At 41.0% G+C, this 27,652-nt stretch overlaps 2 protein-coding genes across 2 annotated transcripts; both read right to left on the reverse strand.

Annotated features, from left to right (window-relative positions):
- Positions 1-458: 458 nt before the first annotated feature.
- Positions 459-12,165, reverse strand: LOC121056699. Its single transcript, XM_040529964.1, has 6 exons — positions 11,886-12,165; positions 11,682-11,796; positions 4,172-4,357; positions 3,125-3,402; positions 1,686-1,900; positions 459-1,232 (listed from the first exon to the last, which is right to left on the reverse strand). Exons 1-6 carry the CDS (start codon positions 12,163-12,165, stop codon positions 651-653), a joined length of 1,656 nt encoding a protein of 551 aa, XP_040385898.1. The 3' UTR covers positions 459-650.
- Positions 12,166-15,256: 3,091 nt separating this feature from the next.
- Positions 15,257-18,205, reverse strand: LOC121056702. Its single transcript, XM_040529967.1, has 3 exons — positions 17,935-18,205; positions 16,485-16,699; positions 15,257-16,030 (listed from the first exon to the last, which is right to left on the reverse strand). Exons 1-3 carry the CDS (start codon positions 18,203-18,205, stop codon positions 15,449-15,451), a joined length of 1,068 nt encoding a protein of 355 aa, XP_040385901.1. The 3' UTR covers positions 15,257-15,448.
- Between the last annotated feature and the right edge of the window lie 9,447 nt (positions 18,206-27,652).

Genomic DNA, 27,652 nt, shown 5'->3' on the forward strand with positions numbered 1-27,652 from the left:
TAATAGATAACGATAGCGATGACCATTTTGTTTTTGCCACAAAAGGCAAAAAGATGAGCAAATCATAAACATAGCCCTACTAGGGAAAAGATGAGCTCCCAATTATATATAACTAATACACAGATTTATGAAGTGCTTATTGCACCAAAAAAAACTTTTACAATAGTTTCCTATATATGAATGGTAGATATGAATGGTAGGTGACTAAATAAAATTGATGTTCCGTTTAATTTCCTAGAGTGATTTGGGTATTACACTAATTTTAAATTTATACATTTTACATTGGCGTAGAAAAGAATTTCATTTGTTTTTATATTAGTATAGATAGTTTTGTCAAAGTACTTGTTTGTTTCATGATATTTACTCTCTTAATCTCAGCTTTACATACGGGGAAATGATAACACGTGTTCAGTAACTATGGCGTCAAAAACAAACGCTATCAAAAAAACTGCCCTGTAACCACTTACATTCAATTTCGGCATGACAGCTAGCTTAAAAGTTTAATTATTTACACCACCGAGTTTAGCATAAGCTACAAGATCTGTGAAAAATATTCCCAATAGCGTATAATTCTAATTCATCTCAAAGTTGTTAATTTACAAACAACTTTCACCCGCATCTTGTAAAAAGACTCTCAGTAGAGTATAATTCTAACCCATCAACAAGGTTGACCAAACAACTTTCACCCGCATCTTGTAAATACCACAGCTAATCTCGTCCTCATTAGAGCCTCTAGTGAATGGGGTGAACTTCAAACTGCGACTGACGACATGATTCTGATGAATATTATGGGCATGGATATTCAATATCAACATCTCTTTTCTGGACACTGCTACGACACGTCGCAGCAGCTGCACGACTCTGTCATCACCAACTGCGTTTGCAGAACCGACATCACTGTCATACAGTACAATATCATTCGGAACATCTGTTGTGCAAGCCGTAATTTTCCCATGAAAAACTTCAGAATCTGACAGAATCTTGATCTCAACAGTGCCCTCCAGTGCTTCCTTAACACAAGCAGTTACAAGTTCCACCTCACTGAGCCTACTCTCCAAGGTTTCAGTCACAATCTTAAACCGACGAGTGTAGACTTTCATTTCAAGCAATCCTTTACTAAATTCCTTGTCATTGCACTCTTCATTCTCCTTAATCTTCAAATTTATCTCAAAAAATATTTCACCATAAAAAACAATTCCTCTAGTTGGTCCTGTGAGAATTATATCTTCATTCTACAAGAAAAATTACACAAGACGTTAGCCATATGTCACACTAATGATATATATAAAATAAATGATAATTATCCATAGAATATAATAGTATTGTTATTATTTATTAACCACCTTAAACCTGCACGCAGATTCATATTAAATTGATTTGCTAGCAACCTAGGCAAGAATTTGGACTGAGCTCATCAAAATTCACACAATCATTTAATTGCAATAATTGTATATGATGACATGATCAATCAAATTAAAATATAATAACATGACTTAATATTTGAATACATAAAAAAAGTAGGTATTTGTGTTTTGTTTGAAACTAGTCCAAGTCATGCATATAGACAACTCAAATGTAGCTAGGTTTAGTATGCCTTTAACTGTACATAACTGTAAAGAAATTAGTTCGATGTATTATGTGAAATAGGAGAGATTAATAGTGTGAAGAGATACTCTTTAAAATACCTCTGACTGGATAACTTGGCAATTGTTCCTATTGCGCCGGAAGATGGTGATGCAGTTAAAATCTAATCCATCTCTGACTATCACAGTCCCATATAGATTGATAGGGTAGCCAACATCTGATGATTTTACTTTCAGAGATATTACATTTAACGAGCTAGTCAAAATGTGATCCTCTGGGATAATTGCGTCTGTAAAACGCATTGGACCATATTGCGCTGACAAAATTGAAAATGGAGTTAGTTTGCAACAGGGAAGAATAGTGTGTTAACAAAAGTATACGTTTGATAATGTCTCTAGAGGACAAAAGTTTTCATAAGGTAAACAGGGTTGTCCCTATCTTTTGAGCTGTTACGGAAATACAATTATGAAAATTATTTTAGTTGTTTCAGAAACAAAATTATTGCAGTTGAGAAAGTATCTGGCTACTTTTTAATCTTATATATACTTCAGAAAATCCAACCATACACCTGTCCATTTGCTAAATAAGATCTATGAGGTCAGAGAGAGTATATGTTCATTAGCATACTGCATGGGATATTTTACAACTAGGGAGAAACTGAACTAAATCCATCGCAATATCTGCTCATCTTAGCAAAACCTAAACAGTATGAGCTGTCTAATTCTTCATATAACAGCTTACCTGTGTTTGGCTTGGACCTGCCCGAAATGAGAAAATTGATCATTTGCATCTCATCCACAGGAGGCAAACTACAATTTATCTGCTTGGTACCCCCCCCCCCCAATGGCCCCATCATCCCTGACATCGCATGATCTCCCTCCTCATCCACCACCCTGGCTCAAGGACACTAACATTTCAGGCCCCCACACCTAAATGTCACTCACCGTCGGTGTCTAGCCCGTCCAGTGCAAGGTCTCCAAAGAGATATAATTTACTGCCAATTTGCATTTTGCAATCACTGGAAAAACAAGACCCTAGCTGCTGGTGGTACTAGCACTGACTATCTATGCCAAAAGTGACAAACAGTCCTTTTGGGCAGTGTGGCAAGTTATCAATTGCAAGATAAGGAGTGGCGAATGATCAAGAGCCACTGTGAAGAGTGGCACATGATCAAATTTCTCCAGTCAGTGAGGATCCCATCTAGTGAATTTTAAGGTAGTTTGCTCCACTAAAAACATCTCCCAAATAGATACATGATAAGATATGAATCGGATATCTTTGATAGAAGGTGAGCAAATCATTTTTTCTGTGCTTATTGCATTGTTTCCTGTTCATGTGCCTGAAACTATTGGCCTGCCTTCACTCCACGTGTTTGATTGGATTATCAAAATCATGTGCATAGTGGGTGTGCGTTGATTTATGGAATATTGCTAGAGATGAGCGTAATCTTGCAGTGTGCTAGAAAAAAAATTGCAGTGTATTGATAACAACAATATGATAGACTGGAGTAATAGATTGTTGATGTGGCCATGACACATACTCTCCTTGTCAAGGTCGAAGATGGTGAGGTTTCGGAAGCAGGCGCACGTGTAGTAGCTGATCCCTGTCTTGGGGTCATGCTCCCAATACTGGGAAGCCAGAGCACTACTCCTCGCCCACCTCTCCTTCATCTTCGGCGTGTCCCGATAACTCGTCGGCCTCGGCCACCGGGGCTTCAAGCTCTGCTCCCGTCGCTTCTGTTTCGCTGCTTCCGCCGCCGCCTCCTCGTCGTCCTCCTCCACAAACAATGGCAAATCGAAGACATCCTCCACGGTGGTTCTTCAAAACCTAATCCATATGTATATATATTAATAAAATTCATATGTATTTATACTAATAAAATTGAAACATATCGGAAAGTCGACGGATGGGAACGAAAAGGCTGGAGAAAGGAATTATTTATATCAAAATAGCAGCAATAGTCTCCCACCTCTTCCTCCTACACCGCCGCCACCGAGCTTGTGGTTGGGGTTAGGGAGCTCGTGGTTGGGGTTAGGGACTTAGGGCCTGTTTGGGGGAGCTGGAAATTCTGAGAAGCTAGCCGGAGATTCTGGAAACTTGAGATTCTAAAAAGTTGAGAGGGCTCTGTTTGGGGGAGCTTCTGAGAATTTGTTGGCTAGTGTCCTGAGAGGCTGAATTGTCTGAAATACCCTGAAGTAGATGGGGATTCTGCTTATTTCTACATTGGTTGGTTTAACTACATCAATGTACATAAATGTTTTTATACAATTTTTAAAAAAATGTAAATTGTCATAAAGGTAGTCAAGAAAATTATAATTTCCTTTTTGAAGGCAATAAGAAAGTTAAATTACTTATGTAATAGGTTCCGTGAATATTACTTTGCCACCGCGATGTGTTCATAAATAAAGCACATACAAAATATTGCACTTTGTTGTGTTCATCAAGCACATAGCAAAATACTACTTCGCCAATACCATATGTACACCAAGCACATAACAAAGAACAACCTAAACCACTTTCATATTTCTATATATTGCGTCCTCTGTCCGCCATCAAAGCATTTGCAATAAAATCTCGAAAGACGCACATATCACCATCATTGGATGTGGTGCTGACATAATTGTCTTCTTCTTCAGGTGTATTGATAGGTGGCATATACTCTTCATCATTGTCACATCTCTCAAAAAGAACATCAGCCAAAGCACTATCACGGATGAAATTACGAAGGGCTATGCAAGCAATTATAATCAACTTTTGCTTCTCCACAGGGTAGCTAGGCATGTGCAACAGAATTCGCTATTTCATCTTCAACACTCCAAATGCACGTTCAATCACATTACGAGGAGAGGAGTGAGCATGATTGAATACCAAACTATTGGAATGTATATGTACAATAGGTGTATTGTTTGTGCTAGGTGAACATGGATTTTCAGCATAACTAGCATAAAAAGAACCCTATACCTGAACAAGTTCCATTTGAATCATCAAAATAACTAGCAGCAATTTGAGTAACCAAACCAGTTCACCACACATAAAAAATTTCAGATCCGAGCTAAGTGCAAAATAACACTAAAATAGATAAAAGGGGAAGAAGGAAAAAGGAACTCACCCTGTCCAGGTGTAGCACCGGAGGTGGAGGGGGCGAGAGAGGGAGTCACTGAACTCCGGCGAGGGGGACAGGCCCTAACAGCCGGCTAGAGGAGGAGGCCGCTCGTCGAAACTGAAGGAGGACGCCGCGCTCCGACAGAGGAAGGCTCGCCGCGCCCGCGGATCCTGCGCTGGAGAGGTGGCGTCCCGAACTGGGGAAAGAGGAGGCTGCCTGCCCCCGGCAACAGGAGAAGGCCGCCCGTCGCTAGTGGAAGAGACGCCGAGCTCCCTACTCCGGCGAGAGGGCGTGGGGAGGAGCAGGACGCCGTCGTCCAGATCCACGGACGAGAGGCCCTTAGGGCTAGGGTTACTCCGGACTTATAAAAGAGAGAGAGAGACGGATGAGGTTGGGGTTCGTAAGTTGAAACCATAACGATATCTGGGCTCGCTAAGGCCCACGGGATTGGAGAAAATAGAAAGAAAAAAAAAGGTAGGGAAATATTTGGGATTCGGAATATATATAAGAGAAACAAAATAAGGAAGGAAAATAGGAAAAAATGCGAATAGGTGTTTTTTATACTAGAACTCACCAAATCACCTATTGGGAAATGGAACTTGTAGTCTCCCGAGGGCACTCTTTCGATCTCGAACAAACATTAGGTTAGGACCATCAAGCTGTAAGTGCCTTATTGTATTCGTTAATCGTGATTCAGGTGAGGTGTAAAGACGTTTCATCATATTCGTTTTTTATCGCATCGTTTCATGCAGGGTTTCACTTATCGCGGAGGCCCCCCAAACCGCTCATGCGCAAAATAAGACAATAGATTTTAGCTATATAGTAGTTAATTTCATTATTTATAATATTAAATAGCTATTAAAAATAAGACAATATTTTATCTTTTATCATTTATCAGCAAAAGAAAACAATTGTGGTAATTATAGATAAAACCTTTTATATCTATGTTATTAGTGATTCAAATATTAATACTACAAAATAGACTAGGATGAAAGACCATGCATGATAAGAGTTAAAATTCAATTATGGTTGTTGTTGTAAGTTACTCCGTCTGTCCCTAAATGTTTGACGCCATTGACTTTTTTATACACGTTTGGTCAATCATCTTATTCAATTTTTTTAAATATGTAAGCTATAAATAAAATGATATAAAAATATTTAATAATTTTGAATTTTTAAATAAGACGAATGGTTATAAAAATATCAACAGCGTCAAGTATTTAGGAACGGAGGCATAACAAGCAGACGTGGAAAGTTAATTAGCCAAAAAAAAAAGACTTGTGGGTTACATGACACGCGGACACAGTGGAGTAAACGGGAGAGCAATATTTCTTCCAACCTTAAGAAGCTGATTAGACGAGTTTCAAATAAAAAAGGAACTGATTAGACAAGCGGCCAACACACTAGTATGATAATTCAAAAATAAATACATAAATGCAATTAAAATTATGACTAAGCTGCCTCAGATCGCAGCTCAGCTTCATAGGCGATGAAATGGTGTCCCAATGGAGGTGTCCTATAATGTAACCACGTCGAGATGACATGCTCAGTTGCATATCCAGTTGAACGTGAATTTCAATAAACATATGTACAGAAATGAGACACTTTTAACGTAAAATGAATGAAACGCGGTCATTGACTCGTGGGCTCATAGATAATGGGATCTAATTATCGACGAACGCGTCAACGGTTAAGCCAGAAAATCTTAATCCAATAAAATGGAGGTGCATGTCAAGTAGGCAGGATTCTCAATTTTTTTTTTACAGGGCAGGATTCTCAAGTTGTGTTTAGATTCCAAGTCAGATGTTTGATCAGATGTCAGAAGGGGTTTTTAGACACAAATAAAACAACAAATTACAGATTCCGCCAAGAAACTGCGTGACGAATTTTTTGAGACTAATTAATTTATTATGAGCACATGTTGGTCACTGTAGCACTTATGGCTAATCATGGTCTAATTAGACTCAAAAGATTCGTCTCACAATTTCTGTCATAACTGTGCAATTAGTTTTTTTACATCTATGTTTAATGCTTTATTTATATGTCCAAAGATTAGATGTGATGTTTTTAGGAAAAGATTTTAGGAACTGAACAGGGCTGGACGCAAACAAAGCAACATCACGCATTGGTGTTTCAGATAGCACCTAGGACGCGAGACAGAAGGGATAGATGCAACCGTATACTATTGTTCGACCGTACAAAGTACCCCAACGATGTACTGCTTATTAACTAATTTTGGAGAATCATGTGGACTCTTGCTTTAATTAATCAGCAGGTAATCAATAAACAAGGCAGCCACTTGCATATATAGAGTGAGAAATTTCACTGAAATTATGAGATTGGTTATGGCCATGTCGGTCTATGATTAAGTGTGTGCTTAACATGAGAGCTGATTTTAAATTTTAGAATTTGGTTTTGGATTAACTTTAGAGTTTGTTTTTGTCAGTTTGGTTGTCCAGCTCTGTTTTTATAGTTGCTAAATAAAAGTACAAACAAAAAGATCTATGGCTGCTTTAGTCTCGTTTTCTTGTCACCAGGAGGAATAGAGGAATTAGAGAACTGATTGGCGCAGAGCCATAAATTGTCACGTTAAAATTTAGGTATGCCACAATTGTTTAGGTAGTTCTTTGGATGGTTGCTACAACTATGACAAGTCATACTTCATTAACTAATTGGTCAATGCAGCCTACACTTTAGTTTTACTTTAAATCATGAGACTACTCAAGTCTCAAACGTGGAATATTGGAGTAGGTTGTAGTTTTGTCATCCAGGATTTGAACTCAAGACCTTTGTCTTTGATACTATGTTAAGTTGCATGCATCGATCAATATAAAAGCATAAAAATATGGGCAGTTCACTTTATACACTCCAACGTATCCTAGTTAAGATGTGATTAATTGTCACGTAGTTGGTTATAAAAAACAGTGTACATACTAGTGCCGCACAAGATTTTCAAGATTTTTAATATAAAAACTTTTATACCAAATATACCGTTTAGAAACTCAAAAAACGTACATCTATAATCGATAAACGACAATTAGAAAATATCGTTGCTACTACACAACATGCTCATTCGGACGATCGAGCAGCTAGCTATGGTCCAAGTTTGTGGGCTGATATCATATTGCAATTGATAATAGACACAAACGGATGGGATGTTATTGATGTTAAATTGGGAGTTCATTGCCTGGGAATCTGTAACAGTGCCAATGCCTTCTTTGAGCAAGTTCAATAGTATAGCAAATTACTAGCTCTAATTTATCTATAGTCAATCTAATTGTCAACTAATACAATAGTTACCTAGAAAACATCAATACATGGTCCCACATATCATACACATATTTTGTCTTGGAGTCCACGTACAGCTAGCTATAAATTACTAGCTCACATCTCTTCTCTCTCTACTCTTATCTCTTTAAATTATGCTTATAGTATGCTATTGTACCTGCTCTTAATCGTACTCCATTATTCTGGACATGACAGTGTTACATACAATTAAGCATGTGCCGGCACAGCATGATATTGCCGCCATTTGTCAACCGATCATGTGGAAAAACATGCAGGCATTGGTCGTGAAAAACCAGCGAATAGCCATCGACATTTTGAAATGCACGAATTTTGGGCCAATAGGGATCAATATGGACCTTTGCAATAAACCTCGTGTGTTAAATCTGTAGCCCTATATTAAGTGAATCTAGACGCACACACTGACCATATACACCAATCAGTTGATGAATCTAGATAAAATCATAAATTCTTAAAATATGGAATGGAGTAAGTACTATTTTAAATCTACGATGTTGTCAGCGTTTTGTCAAATTTTTTGCATTTCTATGAATTTAATCCTCAACACACCTGCTTTCTAGTATTAATCAAGTAAAAGTTTGTACGTCAGTTTGACAGTTGCTATGCTATATATGCTTTTGAGGTCCTGTTATTTATTAGGTCAGTAACCGGCACGAAAAACATAGCAGTAAATTAATATATCATTAATTAATTATTAGATATAAAAAATCAAAATTGATTTTAAAGAATTTTTATAAAAATTTTTAGTAAAAAAAATATACTTATTTTGTGTGCACGAAAAACAAGAGAATTTAGGTTACGAACGGCATGAATAGCCTTTAATATTAATATATAAAAAATACATATGCTACTCTAGAAATGTGTGGTATGCTCGAACACAGGAACACCTATCAAATTAGCCTTTAAAAAACTACAGGTAATCTCCTATCAGATCTCCCAAAAGAGAGAAAGGTCATGGCACTCTAATGAATAATGCCCACGTTCTTCACCTAAAAGTTGCACCATGATTAATGATTATTAGTAGATCAGTGCTCATGGTTATTCCTTCATGTCCATCATATATCGTTGTGGCTCATCAAGGTGGATTAATCAACAAATTAACACCCATGCCTAATTGTCTAGGGCAATATGGGGTGTCTCATATGGATATATCTGGCACTATCTGCACTGCCACTTTACACTCCAGCTGATGACAGGGTTAGTACATGTTCAGCTGCAGTCGCTGTTTCGTTGCAAAGTTTACACTCCAATATCGTAGTGGTGGGGCCTCTCTCGTTAGCCGCCTCTTCACGCAGCGCGGATCATCGTTATTCGCCATTGAAAATTTATCGGTTCTCTTATTTGTCTCCCATGCATTGTCTAATACTACTTTCATATTTTTTATATGATACCATTAAAGTTTGGTCTATATTTGACCACTTAACTAAATAAACCAAATTTTAACACAAAACTAGTTCACCCGCGGTACCATCAGCGCCTATCTGTAGCCTCCGGTCTTTAATAGATAACGATAGCGATGACCATTTTTCACATGTAGACAATTACATTATTATTTATTTTCTTGTTTATGAACAAATGTACTTTAAGTATAAATTATTATATATTTGCATTAAATTTTAAATAAGATAAACGATCAAGCATATACTTAAAATTTAGTTAATGGTGCCATCTATTAGAATTGAAGGGGTATCTTTCACTAGGTTTTTAACTCTAGCCACAATTTTCCGTATAAATGTTCTAATGTTATGTGTTTTGTCTAAAACAATGATTATTGTAGTAAAATGTGTAGTACTAAACTTCTCTAGAATCTTAGTCCTCGTTTTTGACGCTTATAAGCCAAAATTTAAATTTTATAACTTAAATTTTGATTTAACTTTTGGGGAGTTTTCACCGTAATTTCTCTTTTAAGTCGTTACCTGAAAAGGTTTACCTAAAATCATTTTTAGTCATTACTAAATTGCTTTACTTATGTTTAATTTCAGCAAAAAGCAATGAAGCTGTCACAAGAAATTCAACTGGACTCTTCGGAGGCCCGGTGAAAAAGATATTTTTCACGTCAATCTTCATCAGTAACGATCGGGCCGGCGCGTGGCCTGCAGGCTAGAATTGGGCTGCATTTCAGACTTTCCTTCTACAAGGGGAGCTAGATTGGGCTGCTTTGTTTTGACTGTCTAAAACATAAATCCCAACTCGATTGATCTATCCATACAAAAGTCCAGAATCCACACCAGGATGTCAGCACCCTGTTCATCCCAAAACAGAAGCATCCTGCTCGCAGCAGGATGAAAATGATCGGAAATGGTACAGCGTTTTTTATGTTTATAAATTTAAATGTTTGTTTTCGCTGAAATTAAGTATACAATTATGGGTACAACTCTTTATACATGATCTTATTGAGTATTTTGTTATGATTTGATTTATTACTATAGGAACTTTAAGCAAAATATTTCAAGAAACTCCGGATTTATGTCAAATAGTCATTCTCACATTGCATGATGATAAAAAAAACATAGCTATTAATGATAGATTGACCATTTATATATATGTGTGTAAACTTTCTATGCAGAAACTGTATATAGGTTACGTGTAATGAAGGTCCAATGAAATCAGATTGATCTATGTAATGTAAGCATGCACATGCACGTGCAAGAGAAAAACACAGTCGGTTTTGTGGATTTTGCGCGTGTAGTGCAGGGCCACTGTGGCTTGGTGCTACAATGGCCGTGCACTCCAATCAACTTTTGCTATCGAATTCAAATCAGCTAGTTGTGGCGGAGTTCATCGGGAATAGCCAAAATAGAACCAGGGTTGAGAAAATTTTGAATAACAGATGAAACAGTAGTATTTTGAGATGGAGGGTGGTACCGTGGTAGTATATAGCACCATCAAGAATTCAAGATGACTTACGCTTAGGGGAAAACCATATCTTCAGTTTCAAAGGACGAGGGCCAAAATGCCAAAAAGAAGGGTGAAATCACAATTGTATTCCAAAGCAGGGTTAAGAACACAATTATCCCTATCATAGAGAGTAGTTAAGGAGAGATATCAGATTTTCCAAGCACATTTAAGTTTAACAATCCAGAGCAACACAATAATGTAAATGTCCAGTAAATGTTCTTAATTTCTACATATAAATGCATGGTTTTCGTTAATTAATTGTACTATGTATCAACATGCATGCATGCATCAACACGCACGGACACTTATGTTCAGTTATATACCTACCTTTTCTCAACAAGCAAGATAGTTCTTCATACCTACGTATATAGCTAGAGAGCGTATGCAAAGCAACGACGTAATAGTTGGCTTATCTTGCAGAATGCACAAACAGCACCAACATAATATGTATTATGTATGCATGTACGTCGCAAATGGCAATACTAGCCTGCAACAAGATCTTTGGTGCGTACTGAAATGGATAATCTCTAGGAGTATTTTGTCTCAAAAAAGAGGTAGCGATAGACGTGTCAATATGTACAGTTTCCTTCGAGTAAAAGACAACAGGTATATCAAATGGGCAAAACAACACCAATCGCAGCAAGCAACTCGTCGAACGTGTGTATGTCTAGATTAGGCATCACCTCGAAAGCTTGTCTTCCTTCTCTAAGAGCCTTGCAGCAACTACTCCACCGCTGAACGAGAACTGTGTGCTCCTTCCTGACTTTACTCTTATCATTCACTGACCTACCTATCAGGTATACAGCCTACTTCTTCATAAGAGGGAACCTGAGCACCTCTGAAAATACAGCGCAGGACATAAATAGCATCTTCTGTAGGTCGGGTATTTTGACTCTTCCAACTTGCTGAACAGAATCATATAGGCTCAATGTCTTGTATATGCGGATTGGAGTTTCTTTGCTAATTTTCAGTTCAGATATATCGGCTGACATACCTCTAACACCATAGTTGGACTCAAAGGGAATGTTCTTCACCTTGTAATACTTCTTTCGCTCATTGCTTGCATAGTCTGGAACAATCTTAGGATCGAGGTCCGGGAATTTGTGCCACATCCCGTGTGACTTAAAAGCAACCAGATACAGATTGTGGTAATCAAAAAGGATGCGGACACGGCCATTAGCATGATTCAAGGCTAAATCACTTCCAGTTTTAGGAAATAGCACGATCTCATAATAGCCTTGCATGCACACAGGCTTTCCCTCAACGGTTTCCATTGCTCTAGTTGTGATTCGAGAGATGATGCTGTTAATCAGAGAGGAATAGGTGTTTTTTATACTAGAACTCACCAAATCACCTATTGGGAAATGGAACTTGTCCGTCGCCATCCACTCCTCTCTTGATATATAATCCAGTTTCTGCTATGGCCCCCAATAGCATATCCTCTCAATCGATCGATCTTCAATTAGCCTGCATCATCACCACATCAATATAATGAATAGACGGATCATATCAAATATCACCATCATCATCGACTAAACTGTACTGCATCACTGTCATGCATGCATGGCACATCTAGAATATATATTAAATTATAATGGTATATTTACAAATAGATGAACTGTAATGGTATATTTCAAAACCTTAAAAATTGTAATGACATGGATCCAATTAACCCTAAATTGTAATGGCATATCTATAAATATATGAATTGTAATGGTATATTTTAAAACCGTAAAAAATATAATAGCATGGACTATCCAATTAACCATATTGAAGGGTTAATTGGGTCAGGTCATCGTCATCAGACGACGACAAGGAGATCAGTATATCAAAATGTATGTACGATGATCAATCAAATGATAAACATTACAATGAAGCATGCATATGGATTATTACTTAGGTGTTAACCCCCCTACCCAGCGACCAGCGAGCTTGGCACGGCGCGGCCATGCCACACCTCGAAGCACACATCCTCGACGGCGCGAAGATGCGGTCGGCGCCGGCGCACGCCGCGTCGTTGCTGCCGTCGACGTCTGGTCACTGGAGGCGTAGGTCGCAGGCGTGACGATAGCCCATGGTGCGAGCAGCAAGGGGCTAGCGCGTGGTCGGCGCGGACGCACGGACACACGGAGGCGGTGCGGCCGCTCAGGGGAAGGCCGTCCGCCGCCGGCAGCTGCGCACCAAAGTCTCAGGCGGCATGCCACACCTCGAAGCACGCATCCTCGACGGCGCGAAGATGCGGTCGGATCCGGCGCACGCCGCGTCGTTGCTGCCGTCGACGCCCGGTCACTGGAGGCGTAGGTCGCAGCCGTGACGGTAGGCCATGGCGCGAGCAGCAAGGGGCTAGGGCGTGGTCCGCGCGGACGCACGGACACGCGGAGAAGTTGCGGCCGCGCAGGGGAAGGCCGTCCGCGCCGGCAACAGCGCACCAAAGTCTCAGGCGGATGCCACACCTCATGCACGCTTCCTCGACTGCGCGAAGATGTGGTCGGCGACGGCGCACGCCGTGTATGCATGCACGATGCTGCCGGCTGTGGATCTGGCCGGACGAACGGGAAGATCGAATAGCTAGCAGGTAAGTAACCCTAGCGAGCGGTACGGTGTGGAGAGCACCGTGAAGGTAAGCTAGGGCTCTGGCCTACCTGGATCTAATTAAGCTGCGGAACAAACCTCGATCGATTTCGCGAAATGGAAGCAACCAGCCAGAACAAGAGGAAAAAAATGGTGCGAAAAAATAAAGAGAGAGAGAGAAGTACCGGAGGCGGAGGAGGAGAGGAGGAGACGGCGGCGTGCCATGGCCATGCCGCACGCACGCACTGCGAGTGTTTGTTTAATTGTTTATGTGCTCTACCCCTACCCAAGCAACGAATAGCAGTAGGCTGTCCGTGAGCGTGCTTGCTCAGTTAGTTGGACCGGGCCTTCCCAGAACAACCTTCCTTTTGTTTCGGCCCATTTCGGGTTAACACTTTATTATTTATATTTATAAAGTATTTACTTACTTCCTCAGAACTGTAATCTACGCACTCGCTAACTGCTGCTCCCTCCGTTTCATAATATTAGATGTTTGACTTTTTGCTTCCCATGTTTGATCATTTGTCTCATTCAAAAAAATTATGAAATATTATTTATTTTGCTTGTGACTTACTTTATTATCAAAATAAATTTAAGCACGATTTGTTTTTTTTTTATATTTGTACTAAATTTTTAAATAAGACGAATGGTCAAACGTTGCAACTAAAAAAATCAAACATCTTACATTATGAAACGGAGGTAGTAATGTTTAGGTCTGGTATTGTTCTTTCTAAAAAAATTATGTTTAACTTAAAATACATTTAAAAAATAAGTTCAATATTAAATATGCTTTTGAGTAACTTAACCATCAACATAAATGAAAATTCATTTTCATGAAATTACAAGTACTGCATTGTGGAAGAGTAAAAATAAGTAACTATGTGAATAAAAATTCACAGGTAAACACAGCACTTTTTTTTTCTAATACAAGTAAATTCACATCATACAGTTACTAACTAGTTTTCATGTTATTACAAGCAGCTACAGTACTAGAGTACCTCTAAAAAATTGATAGAAATTCTAGTAATTTTTCATAATAACTACGTCCCTAGAGAAGTAAAGAACAAGAATAAATCTAAATAATTTGATGGACATAGTAAATCCAAAGTCAAACATATACTAAAAAAGTTAATAATGTCATTTATTAAATACGAAGGGAGTACTTCTCGACGAGCTCATCTTTTGGTTTTGCTTATACTTATAAGCTAAAATTTAAATATTTAATCTTAAATTTAGAGTTGATTTTAGAGTTTTTTTATTTTAGTTTATTTTTCAGTCTTTGCTTTTAGGTCATAAGAACACATGTCTATAAAAGTTTTAATCATAAATCAATTATCATATCTAAATACGTCATGTTGTTTTTGCCACAAAAGGCAAAAAGATGAGCAAATCATAAACATAGCCCTACTAGGGAAAGATGAGCTCCCAAATATATATAACTAATACACAGATTTATGAAGTGCTTATTGCACCAAAAAAAACTTTTACAATAGTTTCCTATATATGAATGGTAGATATGAATGGTAGGTGACTAAATAAAATTGATGTTCCGTTTAATTTCCTAGAGTGATTTGGGTCATTTAGTTATTACACTAATTTTAAATTTATACATTTTACATTGGCGTAGAAAAGAATTTCATTTGTTTTTATATTAGTATAGATAGTTTTGTCAAAGTACTTGTTTGTTTCATGATATTTACTCTCTTAATCTCAGCTTTACATACGGGGAAATGATAACACGTGTTCAGTAACTATGGCGTCAAAAACAAACGCTATCAAAAAAACTGCCCTGTAACCACTTACATTCAATTTCGGCATGACAGCTAGCTTAAAAGTTTAATTATTTACACCACCGAGTTTAGCATAAGCTACAAGATCTGTGAAAAATATTCCCAATAGCGTATAATTCTAATTCATCTCAAAGTTGTTAATTTACAAACAACTTTCACCCGCATCTTGTAAAAAGACTCTCAGTAGAGTATAATTCTAACCCATCAACAAGGTTGACCAAACAACTTTCACCCGCATCTTGTAAATACCACAGCTAATCTCGTCCTCATTAGAGCCTCTAGTGAATGGGGTGAACTTCAAACTGCGACTGACGACATGATTCTGATGAATATTATGGGCATGGATATTCAATATCAACATCTCTTTTCTGGACACTGCTACGACACGTCGCAGCAGCTGCACGACTCTGTCATCACCAACTGCGTTTGGAGAACCGACATCACTGTCATACAGTACAATATCATTCGGAACATCTGTTGTGCAAGCCGTAATTTTCCCATGAAAAACTTCAGAATCTGACAGAATCTTGATCTCAACAGTGCCCTCCAGTGCTTCCTTAACACAAGCAGTTACAAGTTCCACCTCACTGAGCCTACTCTCCAAGGTTTCAGTCACAATCTTAAACCGACGAGTGTAGACTTTCATTTCAAGCAATCCTTTACTAAATTCCTTGTCATTGCACTCTTCATTCTCCTTAATCTTCAAATTTATCTCAAAAAATATTTCACCATAAAAAACAATTCCTCTAGTTGGTCCTGTGAGAATTATATCTTCATTCTACAAGAAAAATTACACAAGACGTTAGCCATATGTCACACTAATGATATATATAAAATAAATGATAATTATCCATAGAATATAATAGTATTGTTATTATTTATTAACCACCTTAAACCTGTACGCAGATTCATATTAAATTGATTTGCTAGCAACCTAGGCAAGAATTTGGACTGAGCTCATCAAAATTCACACAATCATTTAATTGCAATAATTATATATGATGACATGATCAATCAAATTAAAATATAATGACATGACTTAATATTTGAATACATAAAAAAAAGTAGGTATTTGTGTTTTGTATGAAACTAGTCCAAGTCATGCATATAGACAACTCAAATGTAGCTAGGTTTAGTATGCCTTTAACTGTACATAACTGTAAAGAAATTAGTTCGATGTATTATGTGAAATAGGAGAGATTAATAGTGTGAAGAGATACTCTTTAAAATACCTCTGACTGGATAACTTGGCAATTGTTCCTATTGTGCCGGAAGATGGTGATGCAGTTAAAATCTAATCCATCTCTGACTATCACAGTCCCATATAGATTGATAGGGTAGCCAACATCTGATGATTTTACTTTCAGAGATATTACATTTAACGAGCTAGTCAAAATGTGATCCTCTGGGATAATTGCGTCTGTAAAACGCATTGGACCATATTGCGCTGACAAAATTGAAAATGGAGTTAGTTTGCAACAGGGAAGAATAGTGTGTTAACAAAAGTATACGTTTGATAATGTCTCTAGAGGACAAAAGTTTTCATAAGGTAAACAGGGTTGTCCCTATCTTTTGAGCTGTTACGGAAATACAATTATGAAAACTATTTTAGTTGTTTCAGAAACAAAATTATTGCAGTTGAGAAAGTATCTGGCTACTTTTCAATCTTATATATACTTCAGAAAATCCAACCACATACCTGTCCATTTGCTAAATAAGATCTATGAGGTCAGAGAGAGTATATGTTCAATAGCATACTGCATGGGATATTTTACAACTAGGGAGAAACTGAACTAAATCCATCGCAATATCTGCTCATCTTAGCAAAACCTAAACAGTATGAGCTGTCTAATTCTTCATATAACAGCTTCCCTGTGTTTGGCTTGGACCTGCCCGAAATGAGAAAATTGATCATTTGCATCTCATCCACAGGAGGCAAACTACAATTTATCTGCTTGGTACCCCCCCCAATGGCCCCATCATCCCTGACATCGCATGATCTCCCTCCTCATCCACCACCCTGGCTCAAGGACACTAACATTTCAGGCCCCCACACCTAAATGTCACTCACCGTCGGTGTCTAGCCCGTCCAGTGCAAGGTCTCCAATGAGATATAATTTACTACCAATTTGCATTTTGCAATCACTGGAAAAACAAGACCCTAGCTGCTGGTGGTACTAGCACTGACTATCTATGCCAAAAGTGACAAACAGTCCTTTTGGGCAGTGTGGCAAGTTATCAATTGCAAGATAAGGAGTGGCGAATGATCAAGAGCCACTGTGAAGAGTGGCACATGATCAAATTTCTCCATTCAGTGAGGATCCCATCTAGTGAATTTTAAGGTAGTTTGCTCCACTAAAAACATCTCCCAAATAGATACATGATAAGATATGAATCGGATATCTTTGTCTAATCTTTGATAGAAGGTGAGCAAATCATTTTTTCTGTGCTTATTGCATTGTTTCCTGTTCATGTGCCTGAAACTATTGGCCTGCCTTCACTCCACGTGTTTGATTGGATTATCAAAATCATGTGCATAGTGGGTGTGCGTTGATTTATGGAATATTGCTAGAGATGAGCGTAATCTTGCAGTGTGCTAGAAAAAAAATTGCAGTGTATTGATAACAACAATATGATAGACTGGAGTAATAATTAGATTGTTGATGTGGCCATGACACATACTCTCCTTGTCAAGGTCGAAGATGGTGAGGTTTCGGAAGCAGGCGTGCGTGTAGTAGCTGATCCCTGTCTTGGGGTCATGCTCCCAATACTGGGAAGCCAGAGCACTACTCCTCGCCCACCTCTCCTTCACCTCCGGCGTGTCCCGATAACTCGTCGGCCTCGGCCGCCGGGGCTTCAAGCTCTGCTCCCATCGCTTCTGTTTCGCTGCTTCCGCCGCCGCCTCCTCGTCGTCCTCCTCCACAAACAATGGCAAATCGAAGACATCCTCCATGGTGGTTCTTCAAAACCTAATCCATATGTATATATATTAATAAAATTCATATGTATTTATACTAATAAAATTGAAACATATCGGAAAGACGACGGATGGGAACGAAAAGGCTGGAGAAAGGAATTATTTATATCAAAATAGTAGCAATAGTCTCCCACCTCTTCCTCCTACACCGCCGCCACCGAGCTTGTGGTTGGGGTTAGGGAGCTCGTGGTTGGGGTTAGGGACTTAGGGCCTGTTTGGGGAGCTGGAAATTCTGAGAAGCTAGCTGGAGATTCTGGAAACTTGAGATTCTAAAAAGTTGAGAGGGCTCTGTTTGGGGGAGCTTCTGAGAATTTGCTGGCTAGTGTCCTGAGAGGCTGAATTGTCTGAAATACCCTGAAGTAGATGGGGATTCTGCTTATTTCTACATTGGTTGGTTTAACTACATCAATGTACATAAATGTTTTTATACAATTTTTAAAAAATTGTAAATTGTCATAAAGGTAGTCAAGAAAATTATAATTTCCTTTTTGAAGGCAATAAGAAAGTTAAATTACTTATGTAATAGGTTCCGTGCATATTACTTTGCCACCGCCATGTGTTCATAAATAAAGCACATACAAAATATTGCACTTTGTTGTGTTCATCAAGCACATAGCAAAATACTACTTCGCCAATACCATATGTACACCAAGCACATAACAAAGAACAACCTAAACCACTTTCATATTTCTATATATTGCGTCCTCTGTCCGCCATCAAAGCATTTGCAATAAAATCTCGAAAGACGCACATATCACCATCATTGGATGTGGTGCTAACATAATTGTCTTCTTCTTCAGGTGTATTGATAGGTGGCATATACTCTTCATCATTGTCACATCTCTCAAAAAGAACATCAGCCAAAGCACTATCACGGATGAAATTACGAAGGGCTATGCAAGCAATTATAATCAACTTTTGCTTCTCCACAGGCTAGCTAGGCATGTGCAACAGAATTCGCTATTTCATCTTCAACACTCCAAATGCACGTTCAATTACATTACGAGGAGAGGAGTGAGCATGATTGAATACCAAACTATTGGAATGTATATGTACAATAGGTGTATTGTTTGTGCTAGGTGAACATGGATTTTCAGCATAACTAGCATAAAAAGAACCCTATACCTGAACAAGTTCCATTTGAATCATCAAAATAACTAGCAGCAATTTGAGTAACCAAACCAGTTCACCACACATAAAAAATTTCAGATCCGAGCTAAGTGCAAAATAACACTAAAATAGATAAAAGGGGAAGAAGGAAAAAGGAACTCACCCTGTCCAGGTGTAGCACCGGAGGTGGAGGGGGCGAGAGAGGGAGTCACTGAACTCCGGCGAGGGGGACAGGCCCTAACAGCCGGCTAGAGGAGGAGGCCGCTCGTCGAAACTGAAGGAGGACGCCGCGCTCCGACAGAGGAAGGCTCGCCGCGCCCGCGGATCCTGCGCTGGAGAGGTGGCGTCCCGAACTGGGGAAAGAGGAGGCTGCCTGCCCCCGGCAACAGGAGAAGGCCGCCCGTCGCTAGTGGAAGAGACGCCGAGCTCCCTACTCCGGCGAGAGGGCGTTGGGAGGAGCAGGATGCCGTCGTCCAGATCCACGGACGAGAGGCCCTTAGGGCTAGGGTTACTCCGGACTTATAAAAGAGAGAGAGAGACGGATGAGGTTGGGGTTCGTAAGTTGAAACCATAACGATATCTGGGCTCGCTAAGGCCCACGGGATTGGAGAAAATAGAAAGAAAAAAAAGGTAGGGAAATATTTGGGATTCGGAATATATATAAGAGAAACAAAATAAGGAAGGAAAATAGGAAAAAATGCGAATAGGTGTTTTTTATACTAGAACTCACCAAATCACCTATTGGGAAATGGAACTTGTAGTCTCCCGAGGGCACTCTTTCGATCTCGAACAAAACAAGCAACGGATTGAGCGCGCTAGCGCGAAAGCGTTAGCACGCACATCCGTTTTCTTGCTTCTAATCCAAAATGCTAGTTGCCTTGTAACGCATACACTTCCGTGTTTGTCCCATCGACGAAGGCCAATGAGACTACTATAACCACTGAGATTGTAGAGCAGGTACTAGTATTGTGGATTGATTCATTTCAGTTAAAAGACCCGACGTGGCAAAGCCTTGCGTTAAAATAGTACTCGGTGTAGTTCGTCGCCATCCACTCCTCTCTTGATATATAATCTAGTTTCTGCCATGGCCCCCAATAGCATATCCTCTCAATCGATCGATCTTCAATTAGCCTGCATCATCACCACATCAATATAATGAATAGACGGATCATATCAAATATCACCATCATCATCGACTAAACTGTACTGCATAACTATCATGCATGCATGGCATATCTAGAATATATATTAAATTATAATGGTATATCTACAAATAGATGAACTGTAACGGTATATTTCAAAACCTTAAAAATTGTAATGACATGGATCCAATTAACCCTAAATTATAATGGCATATCTATGAATATATGAATTGTAATGGCATATTTTAAAACCGTAAAAAATATAATAGCATGGACGATCCAATTAACCATATTGAAGGGTTAATTGGGTCAGGTCATCATCATCAGACGACGACAAGGAGATCAGTATATCAAAATGTATGTACGATGATCAATCAAATGATAAACATTACAATGAAGCATGCATATGGATCGGTACTTAGGTGTTAAGCCCCCTACCCAGCGACCAGCGAGCTTGGCACGGCGCGGCCATGCTCAAAGCAGACATGCGGCGTCGCGGTGATATGGGCTGGTCCGCGAGTAGCGCGGGCGTGAGAGATGGAGGGGAGGCAGATCATTGTCTGGGCAGAGCCACATCACGTAGCCGCGACTTTCTTAGCAACCTCTGTCGTCCGCTGCTCTGCTGCTGCAGGCTCCAAGTGTAGCTGGCTCGCCGCCGCCGGTCACCCGGGGCACGGCGCTAGCGTAGACGACCGGTGGCGGATCCAACATGGGAGCGGCGGGGTCTCGAGCCCCTGCTACCCCCGTTAAATCTATTGGAGCCCCCATAAAGACCCCCCTAAAATTTTATGGTGAAGATTAGTAGAAACGGGGGCTGAAACTCTATCTAATTTGTTCAGACCCCCCTAATCTCGTTGGCTAGATCCGTCAATGTAGATGACTGACTCGTTGAACGCCGCTCCCGTCGCCAGATCCTTCCGAAGCACGCTGTCAGCGAACTACTTGACAGTGAGGCGAGCGGCATCGCGAAGACGGCTGAGAAGATGGGAGCGGAGGGTGTGCCGGATACGCTACAGTCAACACTGCAAGGCGAGGAGAATATGGCCCGTCCAGAGCAGGTGGGTCGGCCCAACAAGCGCTACGGTGGCGGGTGCATGTGTAATAATTTTTTGGAATTTTGAATTTTATTTATTAAATAATTTACAAATTTAATTTTGCATTTCAAAAATCACAAAACTAACATTCTGCCGCTCTCTATGAGGGCGGAAAGGTGACGTGGCAAACGGTCACTCGGTCGCGAGCAATAGCCGTAACAGCGACACGGCGAATTTTGCTTTTAGGCCCTTTCCGCCGGCAAGGGCCTAAATGCAAATTTGCCGCGCTGCCAAGGAAAAGGAATTCTACGATTGAACCAAGAATTTTTCGATTAAACCGTGGTTTGATACATATATGTATATCGTACGTAATTGTTTAATAACAAGAACTAGCTTAGCTCAGTGGCCACCATTTCACTCTTTCATTTAGAAGACTAAGGGTCGAATTCAACCAAGAGCATATTTTTTTTGATTTTTTCTCAGGCTTGCAAAAAATAGGAAGAAATATCCTTTGGCAAGGATTTGATCTCGAGTCTTCTAGATAGGAGAAGAAGAGGATGACCACTGAGCTAAGTAGTAGTATTGATCAAAAAACTTCATACATCATAGATATATGTATTAAACCACGGTTAAATCGTGAAATTTTCGGACGGTGTGGCAAATTTTGCACTTAGGTCCTTGCCGCCCTTACAGAGGGCAGAAAGGGTCTAAAAGCAAAATTCACCGTGTCGCCGTTTACGGCCGTTGCTCGCTACCGAGTGGTCGTTTGCCACGTCACCTTTCCGCCCTCCTAGAGGGCGGCAGGAGGTTAGTTTTGTGATTTTTTTGAAATGCAAAATTAAATTTGTAAATTATTTAATAAATAAAAAATTCAAAAAATTCTAATAGCTAGACTAGTGAAGAGGAGAAAATGGACATTTGACCACATTCAAAAGGCGGTTTCGCCAGAATGCCATCCCGAAAACGCGTTTCGGTAAAATGCCATACCGAGCGAAGGCTTACAGCCATTTTGCCATTTTTCTGGTTTTATTCAATTTCTTAATTTTTTTGCCTCATCCACCGGATGGGCTAACCAAATTGTCCCTCGGTCGATCTGTTACAAAACAGACCGACGTCGCGGCGCCTCCCGGTGGTGGGTGAAGGAGACGTCGACGTCACCGCCGGCTGCGAGCGCGGCGAGGGGTTGCTAGCCTAGATAGCCGCTGCCGCTGCTGACGAGTACGCGCCTCCTCTCCTCCATCTCTCTCTCTCTTCATGAGGGGAGCGTGAGATCTGCAATAGCATCGCAGCTTCAATGGCGAAGTACCTAGCCGAAGGATTCGAAGACGGCGTGGAGGCCATAGCCGATGGAGTGGATGTCTACCCGGAAGGCGCGGAGGCCGGGCAGTGCGTGGAGGAGCCGCGGCAGCCCATCTGAGGGCCAATTTGGTCGACCCATCCAGTGGACGAGGCCAAAAAATTGAGAAATTGAATAAAATGAGAAAAATGGCAAAATGGCTGTAAGCAGCTTGGAATGGTATTTTAGCGAAACGCGTTTTCAGGATGGCATTATGGTAAAACCGCTTTTTGAACGTGGCCAAATGTCTATTTTCTCAGTGAACAGGGTATAAATATGTAACAGAACAGGGAGAGGAGGCTGGCGGGGAACACGCGGTGGCGTAGGCAGCGGCAGCTCGATCCGGTCGGATTGAGATGTTCTTGTATCGTGTTCTTACCGGTTCATCAATACCATCTGCTATTTTCCCTCTGGTTTCTCACACATGCATCCTCGACGGCGCAAGCCGCGTGGTTGCTGCCGGCGACGCCCGGTCACTGGAGGCGTAGGTCGCAGGCCGCTGAAACTCTATCTAATTTGTTCAGACCCCCCTAATCTCGTTGGCTAGATCCGTCAATGTAGATGACTGACTCGTTGAACGCCGCTCCCGTCGCCAGATCCTTCCGAAGCACGCTGTCAGCGAACTACCTGACAGTGAGGCGAGCGGCATCGCGAAGACGGCTGAGAAGATGGGAGCGGAGGGTGTGCCGGATACGCTACAGTCAACACTGCAAGGCGAGGAGAATATGGCCCGTCCAGAGCAGGTGGGTCGGCCCAACAAGCGCTACGGTGGCGGGTGCATGTGTAATAATTTTTTGGAATTTTGAATTTTATTTATTAAATAATTTACAAATTTAATTTTGCATTTCAAAAATCACAAAACTAACATTCTGCCGCTCTCTATGAGGGCGGAAAGGTGACGTGGCAAACGGTCACTCGGTCGCGAGCAATAGCCGTAACAGCGACACGGCGAATTTTGCTTTTAGGCCCTTTCCGCCGGCAAGGGCCTAAATGCAAATTTGCCACGCTGCCAAGGAAAAGGAATTCTACGATTGAACCAAGAATTTTTCGATTAAACCGTGGTTTGATACATATATGTATATCGTACGTAATTGTTTAATAACAAGAACTAGCTTAGCTCAGTGGCCACCATTTCACTCTTTCATTTAGAATACTAAGGGTCGAATTCAACCAAGAGCATATTTTTTTTGATTTTTTCTCAGGCTTGCAAAAAATAGGAAGAAATATCCTTTGGCAAGGATTTGATCTCGAGTCTTCTAGATAGGAGAAGAAGAGGATGACCACTGAGCTAAGTAGTAGTATTGATCAAAAAACTTCATACATCATAGATATATGTATTAAACCACGGTTAAATCGTGAAATTTTCGGACGGTGTGGCAAATTTTGCACTTAGGTCCTTGCCGCCCTTACAGAGGGCAGAAAGGGTCTAAAAGCAAAATTCACCGTGTCGCCGTTTACGGCCGTTGCTCGCTACCGAGTGGTCGTTTGCCACGTCACCTTTCCGCCCTCCTAGAGGGCGGCAGGAGGTTAGTTTTGTGATTTTTTTGAAATGCAAAATTAAATTTGTAAATTATTTAATAAATAAAAAATTCTAATAGCTAGACTAGTGAAGAGGAGAAAATGGACATTTGACCACATTCAAAAGGCGGTTTCGCCAGAATGCCATCCCGAAAACGCGTTTCGGTAAAATGCCATACCGAGCGAAGGTTTACAGCCATTTTGCCATTTTTCTGGTTTTATTCAATTTCTTAATTTTTTTGCCTCATCCACCGGATGGGCTAACCAAATTGTCCCTCGGTCGATCTGTTACAAAACAGACCGACGTCGCGGCGCCTCCCGGTGGTGGGTGAAGGAGACGTCGACGTCACCGCCGGCTGCGAGCGCGGCGAGGGGTTGCTAGCCTAGATAGCCGCTGCCGCTGCTGACGAGTACGCGCCTCCTCTCCTCCATCTCTCTCTCTCTTCATGAGTGGAGCGTGAGATCTGCAATAGCATCGCAGCTTCAATGGCGAAGTACCTAGCCGAAGGATTCGAAGACGGCGTGGAGGCCATAGCCGATGGAGCGGATGTCTACCCGGAAGGCGCGGAGGCTGGGCAGTGCGTGGAGGAGGAGCCGCGGCAGCCCATCTGAGGGCCAATTTGGTCGACCCATCCAGTGGACGAGGCCAAAAAATTGAGAAATTGAATAAAATGAGAAAAATGGCAAAATGGCTGTAAGCCGCTTGGAATGGTATTTTAGCGAAACGCGTTTTCAGGATGGCATTATGGTAAAACCGCTTTTTGAACGTGGCCAAATGTCTATTTTCTCAGTGAACAGGGTATAAATATGTAACAGAACAGGGAGAGGAGGCTGGCGGGGAACACGCGGTGGCGTAGGCAGCGGTAGCTTGATCCGGTCGGATTGAGATGTTCTTGTATCGTGTTCTTACCGGTTCATCAATACCATCTGCTATTTTCCTTCTGGTTTCTCACACATGCATCCTCGACGGCGCAAGCCGCGTGGTTGCTGCCGGCGACGCCCGGTCACTGGAGGCGTAGGTCGCAGGCCGGCGTGACGGTAGGCCATGGCGCGAGCAGCAAGGGGCTAGGGCGTGGTCCGCGCGGACGCACGGTCACGCGGGCCGCGCAGGGGAAGGCCGTCCGCCGCCGGCAGCAGCGCACCAAAGTCCCAGGCGGCATGCCACACCTCGAAGCACACATCCTCGACGGCGCGAAGATGCGGTCGGCGCCGGCGCACGCCGCGTCGTTGCTGTCGTCGACGTCTGGTCACTGGAGGCTTAGGTCGCAGGCGTGACGATAGCCCATGGTGCGAGCAGCAATGGGCTAGCGCGTGGTCGGCGCGGACGCACGGACACGCGGAGGCGGTGCGGCCGCTCAGGGGAAGGCCGTCCGCTGCCGGCAGCTGCGCACCAAAGTCTCAGGCGGCATGCCACACCTCGAAGCACGCATCCTCGACGGCGCGAAGATGCGGTCGGATCCGGCGCACGCCGCGTCGTTGCTGCCGTCGACGCCCGGTCACTGGAGGCGTAGGTCGCAGCCGTGACGGTAGGCCATGGCGCGAGCAGCAAGGGGCTAGGGCATGGTCCGCGCGGACGCACGGACACGCGGAGGCGTTGCGGCCGCGCAGGGGAAGGCCGTCCGCGCCGGCAACAGCGCACCAAAGTCTCAGGCGGATGCCACACCTCATGCACGCTTCCTCGACTGCGCGAAGATGTGGTCGGCGACGGCGCACGCCGTGTATGCATGCACGATGCTGCCGGCTGTGGATCTGGCCGGACGAACGGGAAGATCGAATAGCTAGCAGGTAAGTAACCCTAGCGAGCGGTACGGTGTGGAGAGCACCGTGAAGGTAAGCTAGGGCTCTGGCCTACCTGGATCTAATTAAGCTGCGGAACAAACCTCGATCGATTTCGCGAAATGGAAGCAACCAGCCAGGACAAGAGGAAAAAAATGGTGCGAAAAAATGAAGAGAGAGAGAGAAGTACCGGAGGCGGAGGAGGAGAGGCGGAGACGGCGGCGTGCCATGGCCATGCCGCACGCACGCACTGCGAGTGTTTGTTTAATTGTTTATGTGCTCTACCCCTACCCAAGCAACGAATAGCAGTAGGCTGTCCGTGAGCGTGCTTGCTCAGTTAGTTGGACCGGGCCTTCCCAGAACAACCTTCCTTTTGTTTCGGCCCATTTCGGGTTAACACTTTATTATTTATATTTATAAAGTATTTACTTACTTCCTCAGAACTGTAATCTACGCACTCGCTAACTGCTGCTCCCTCCGTTTCATAATATTAGATGTTTGACTTTTTGCTTCCCATGTTTGATCATTTGTCTCATTCAAAAAAATTATGAAATATTATTTATTTTGCTTGTGACTTACTTTATTATCAAAATAAATTTAAGCACGATTTGTTATTTTTTTATATTTGTACTAAATTTTTAAATAAGACGAATGGTCAAACGTTGCAACTAAAAAAATCAAACATCTTACATTATGAAACGGAGGTAGTAATGTTTAGGTCTGGTATTGTTCTTTCTAAAAAAATTATGTTTAACTTAAAATACATTTAAAAAATAAGTTCAATATTAAATATGCTTTTGAGTAACTTAACCATCAACATAAATGAAAATTCATTTTCATGAAATTACAAGTACTGCATTGTGGAAGAGTAAAAATAAGTAACTATGTGAATAAAAATTCACAGGTAAACACAGCACTTTTTTTTTCTAATACAAGTAAATTCACATCATACAGTTACTAACTAGTTTTCATGTTATTACAAGCAGCTACAGTACTAGAGTACCTCTAAAAAATTGATAGAAATTCTAGTAATTTTTCATAATAACTACGTCCCTAGAGAAGTAAAGAACAAGAATAAATCTAAATAATTTGATGGACATAGTAAATCCAAAGTCAAACATATACTAAAAAAGTTAATAATGTCATTTATTAAATACGAAGGGAGTACTTCTCGACGAGCTCATCTTTTGGTTTTGCTTATACTTATAAGCTAAAATTTAAATATTTAATCTTAAATTTAGAGTTGATTTTAGAGTTTTTTTATTTTAGTTTATTTTTCAGTCTTTGCTTTTAGGTCATAAGAACACATGTCTATAAAAGTTTTAATCATAAATCAATTATCATATCTAAATACGTCATGTTGTTTTTGCCACAAAAGGCAAAAAGATGAGCAAATCATAAACATAGCCCTACTAGGGAAAGATGAGCTCCCAAATATATATAACTAATACACAGATTTATGAAGTGCTTATTGCACCAAAAAAAACTTTTACAATAGTTTCCTATA

This window comes from Oryza brachyantha, unplaced genomic scaffold (genome assembly GCF_000231095.2).
Source record: "Oryza brachyantha unplaced genomic scaffold, ObraRS2 ChrUN-Ctg66, whole genome shotgun sequence".
Classification (NCBI taxonomy): domain Eukaryota; kingdom Viridiplantae; phylum Streptophyta; class Magnoliopsida; order Poales; family Poaceae; genus Oryza; species Oryza brachyantha.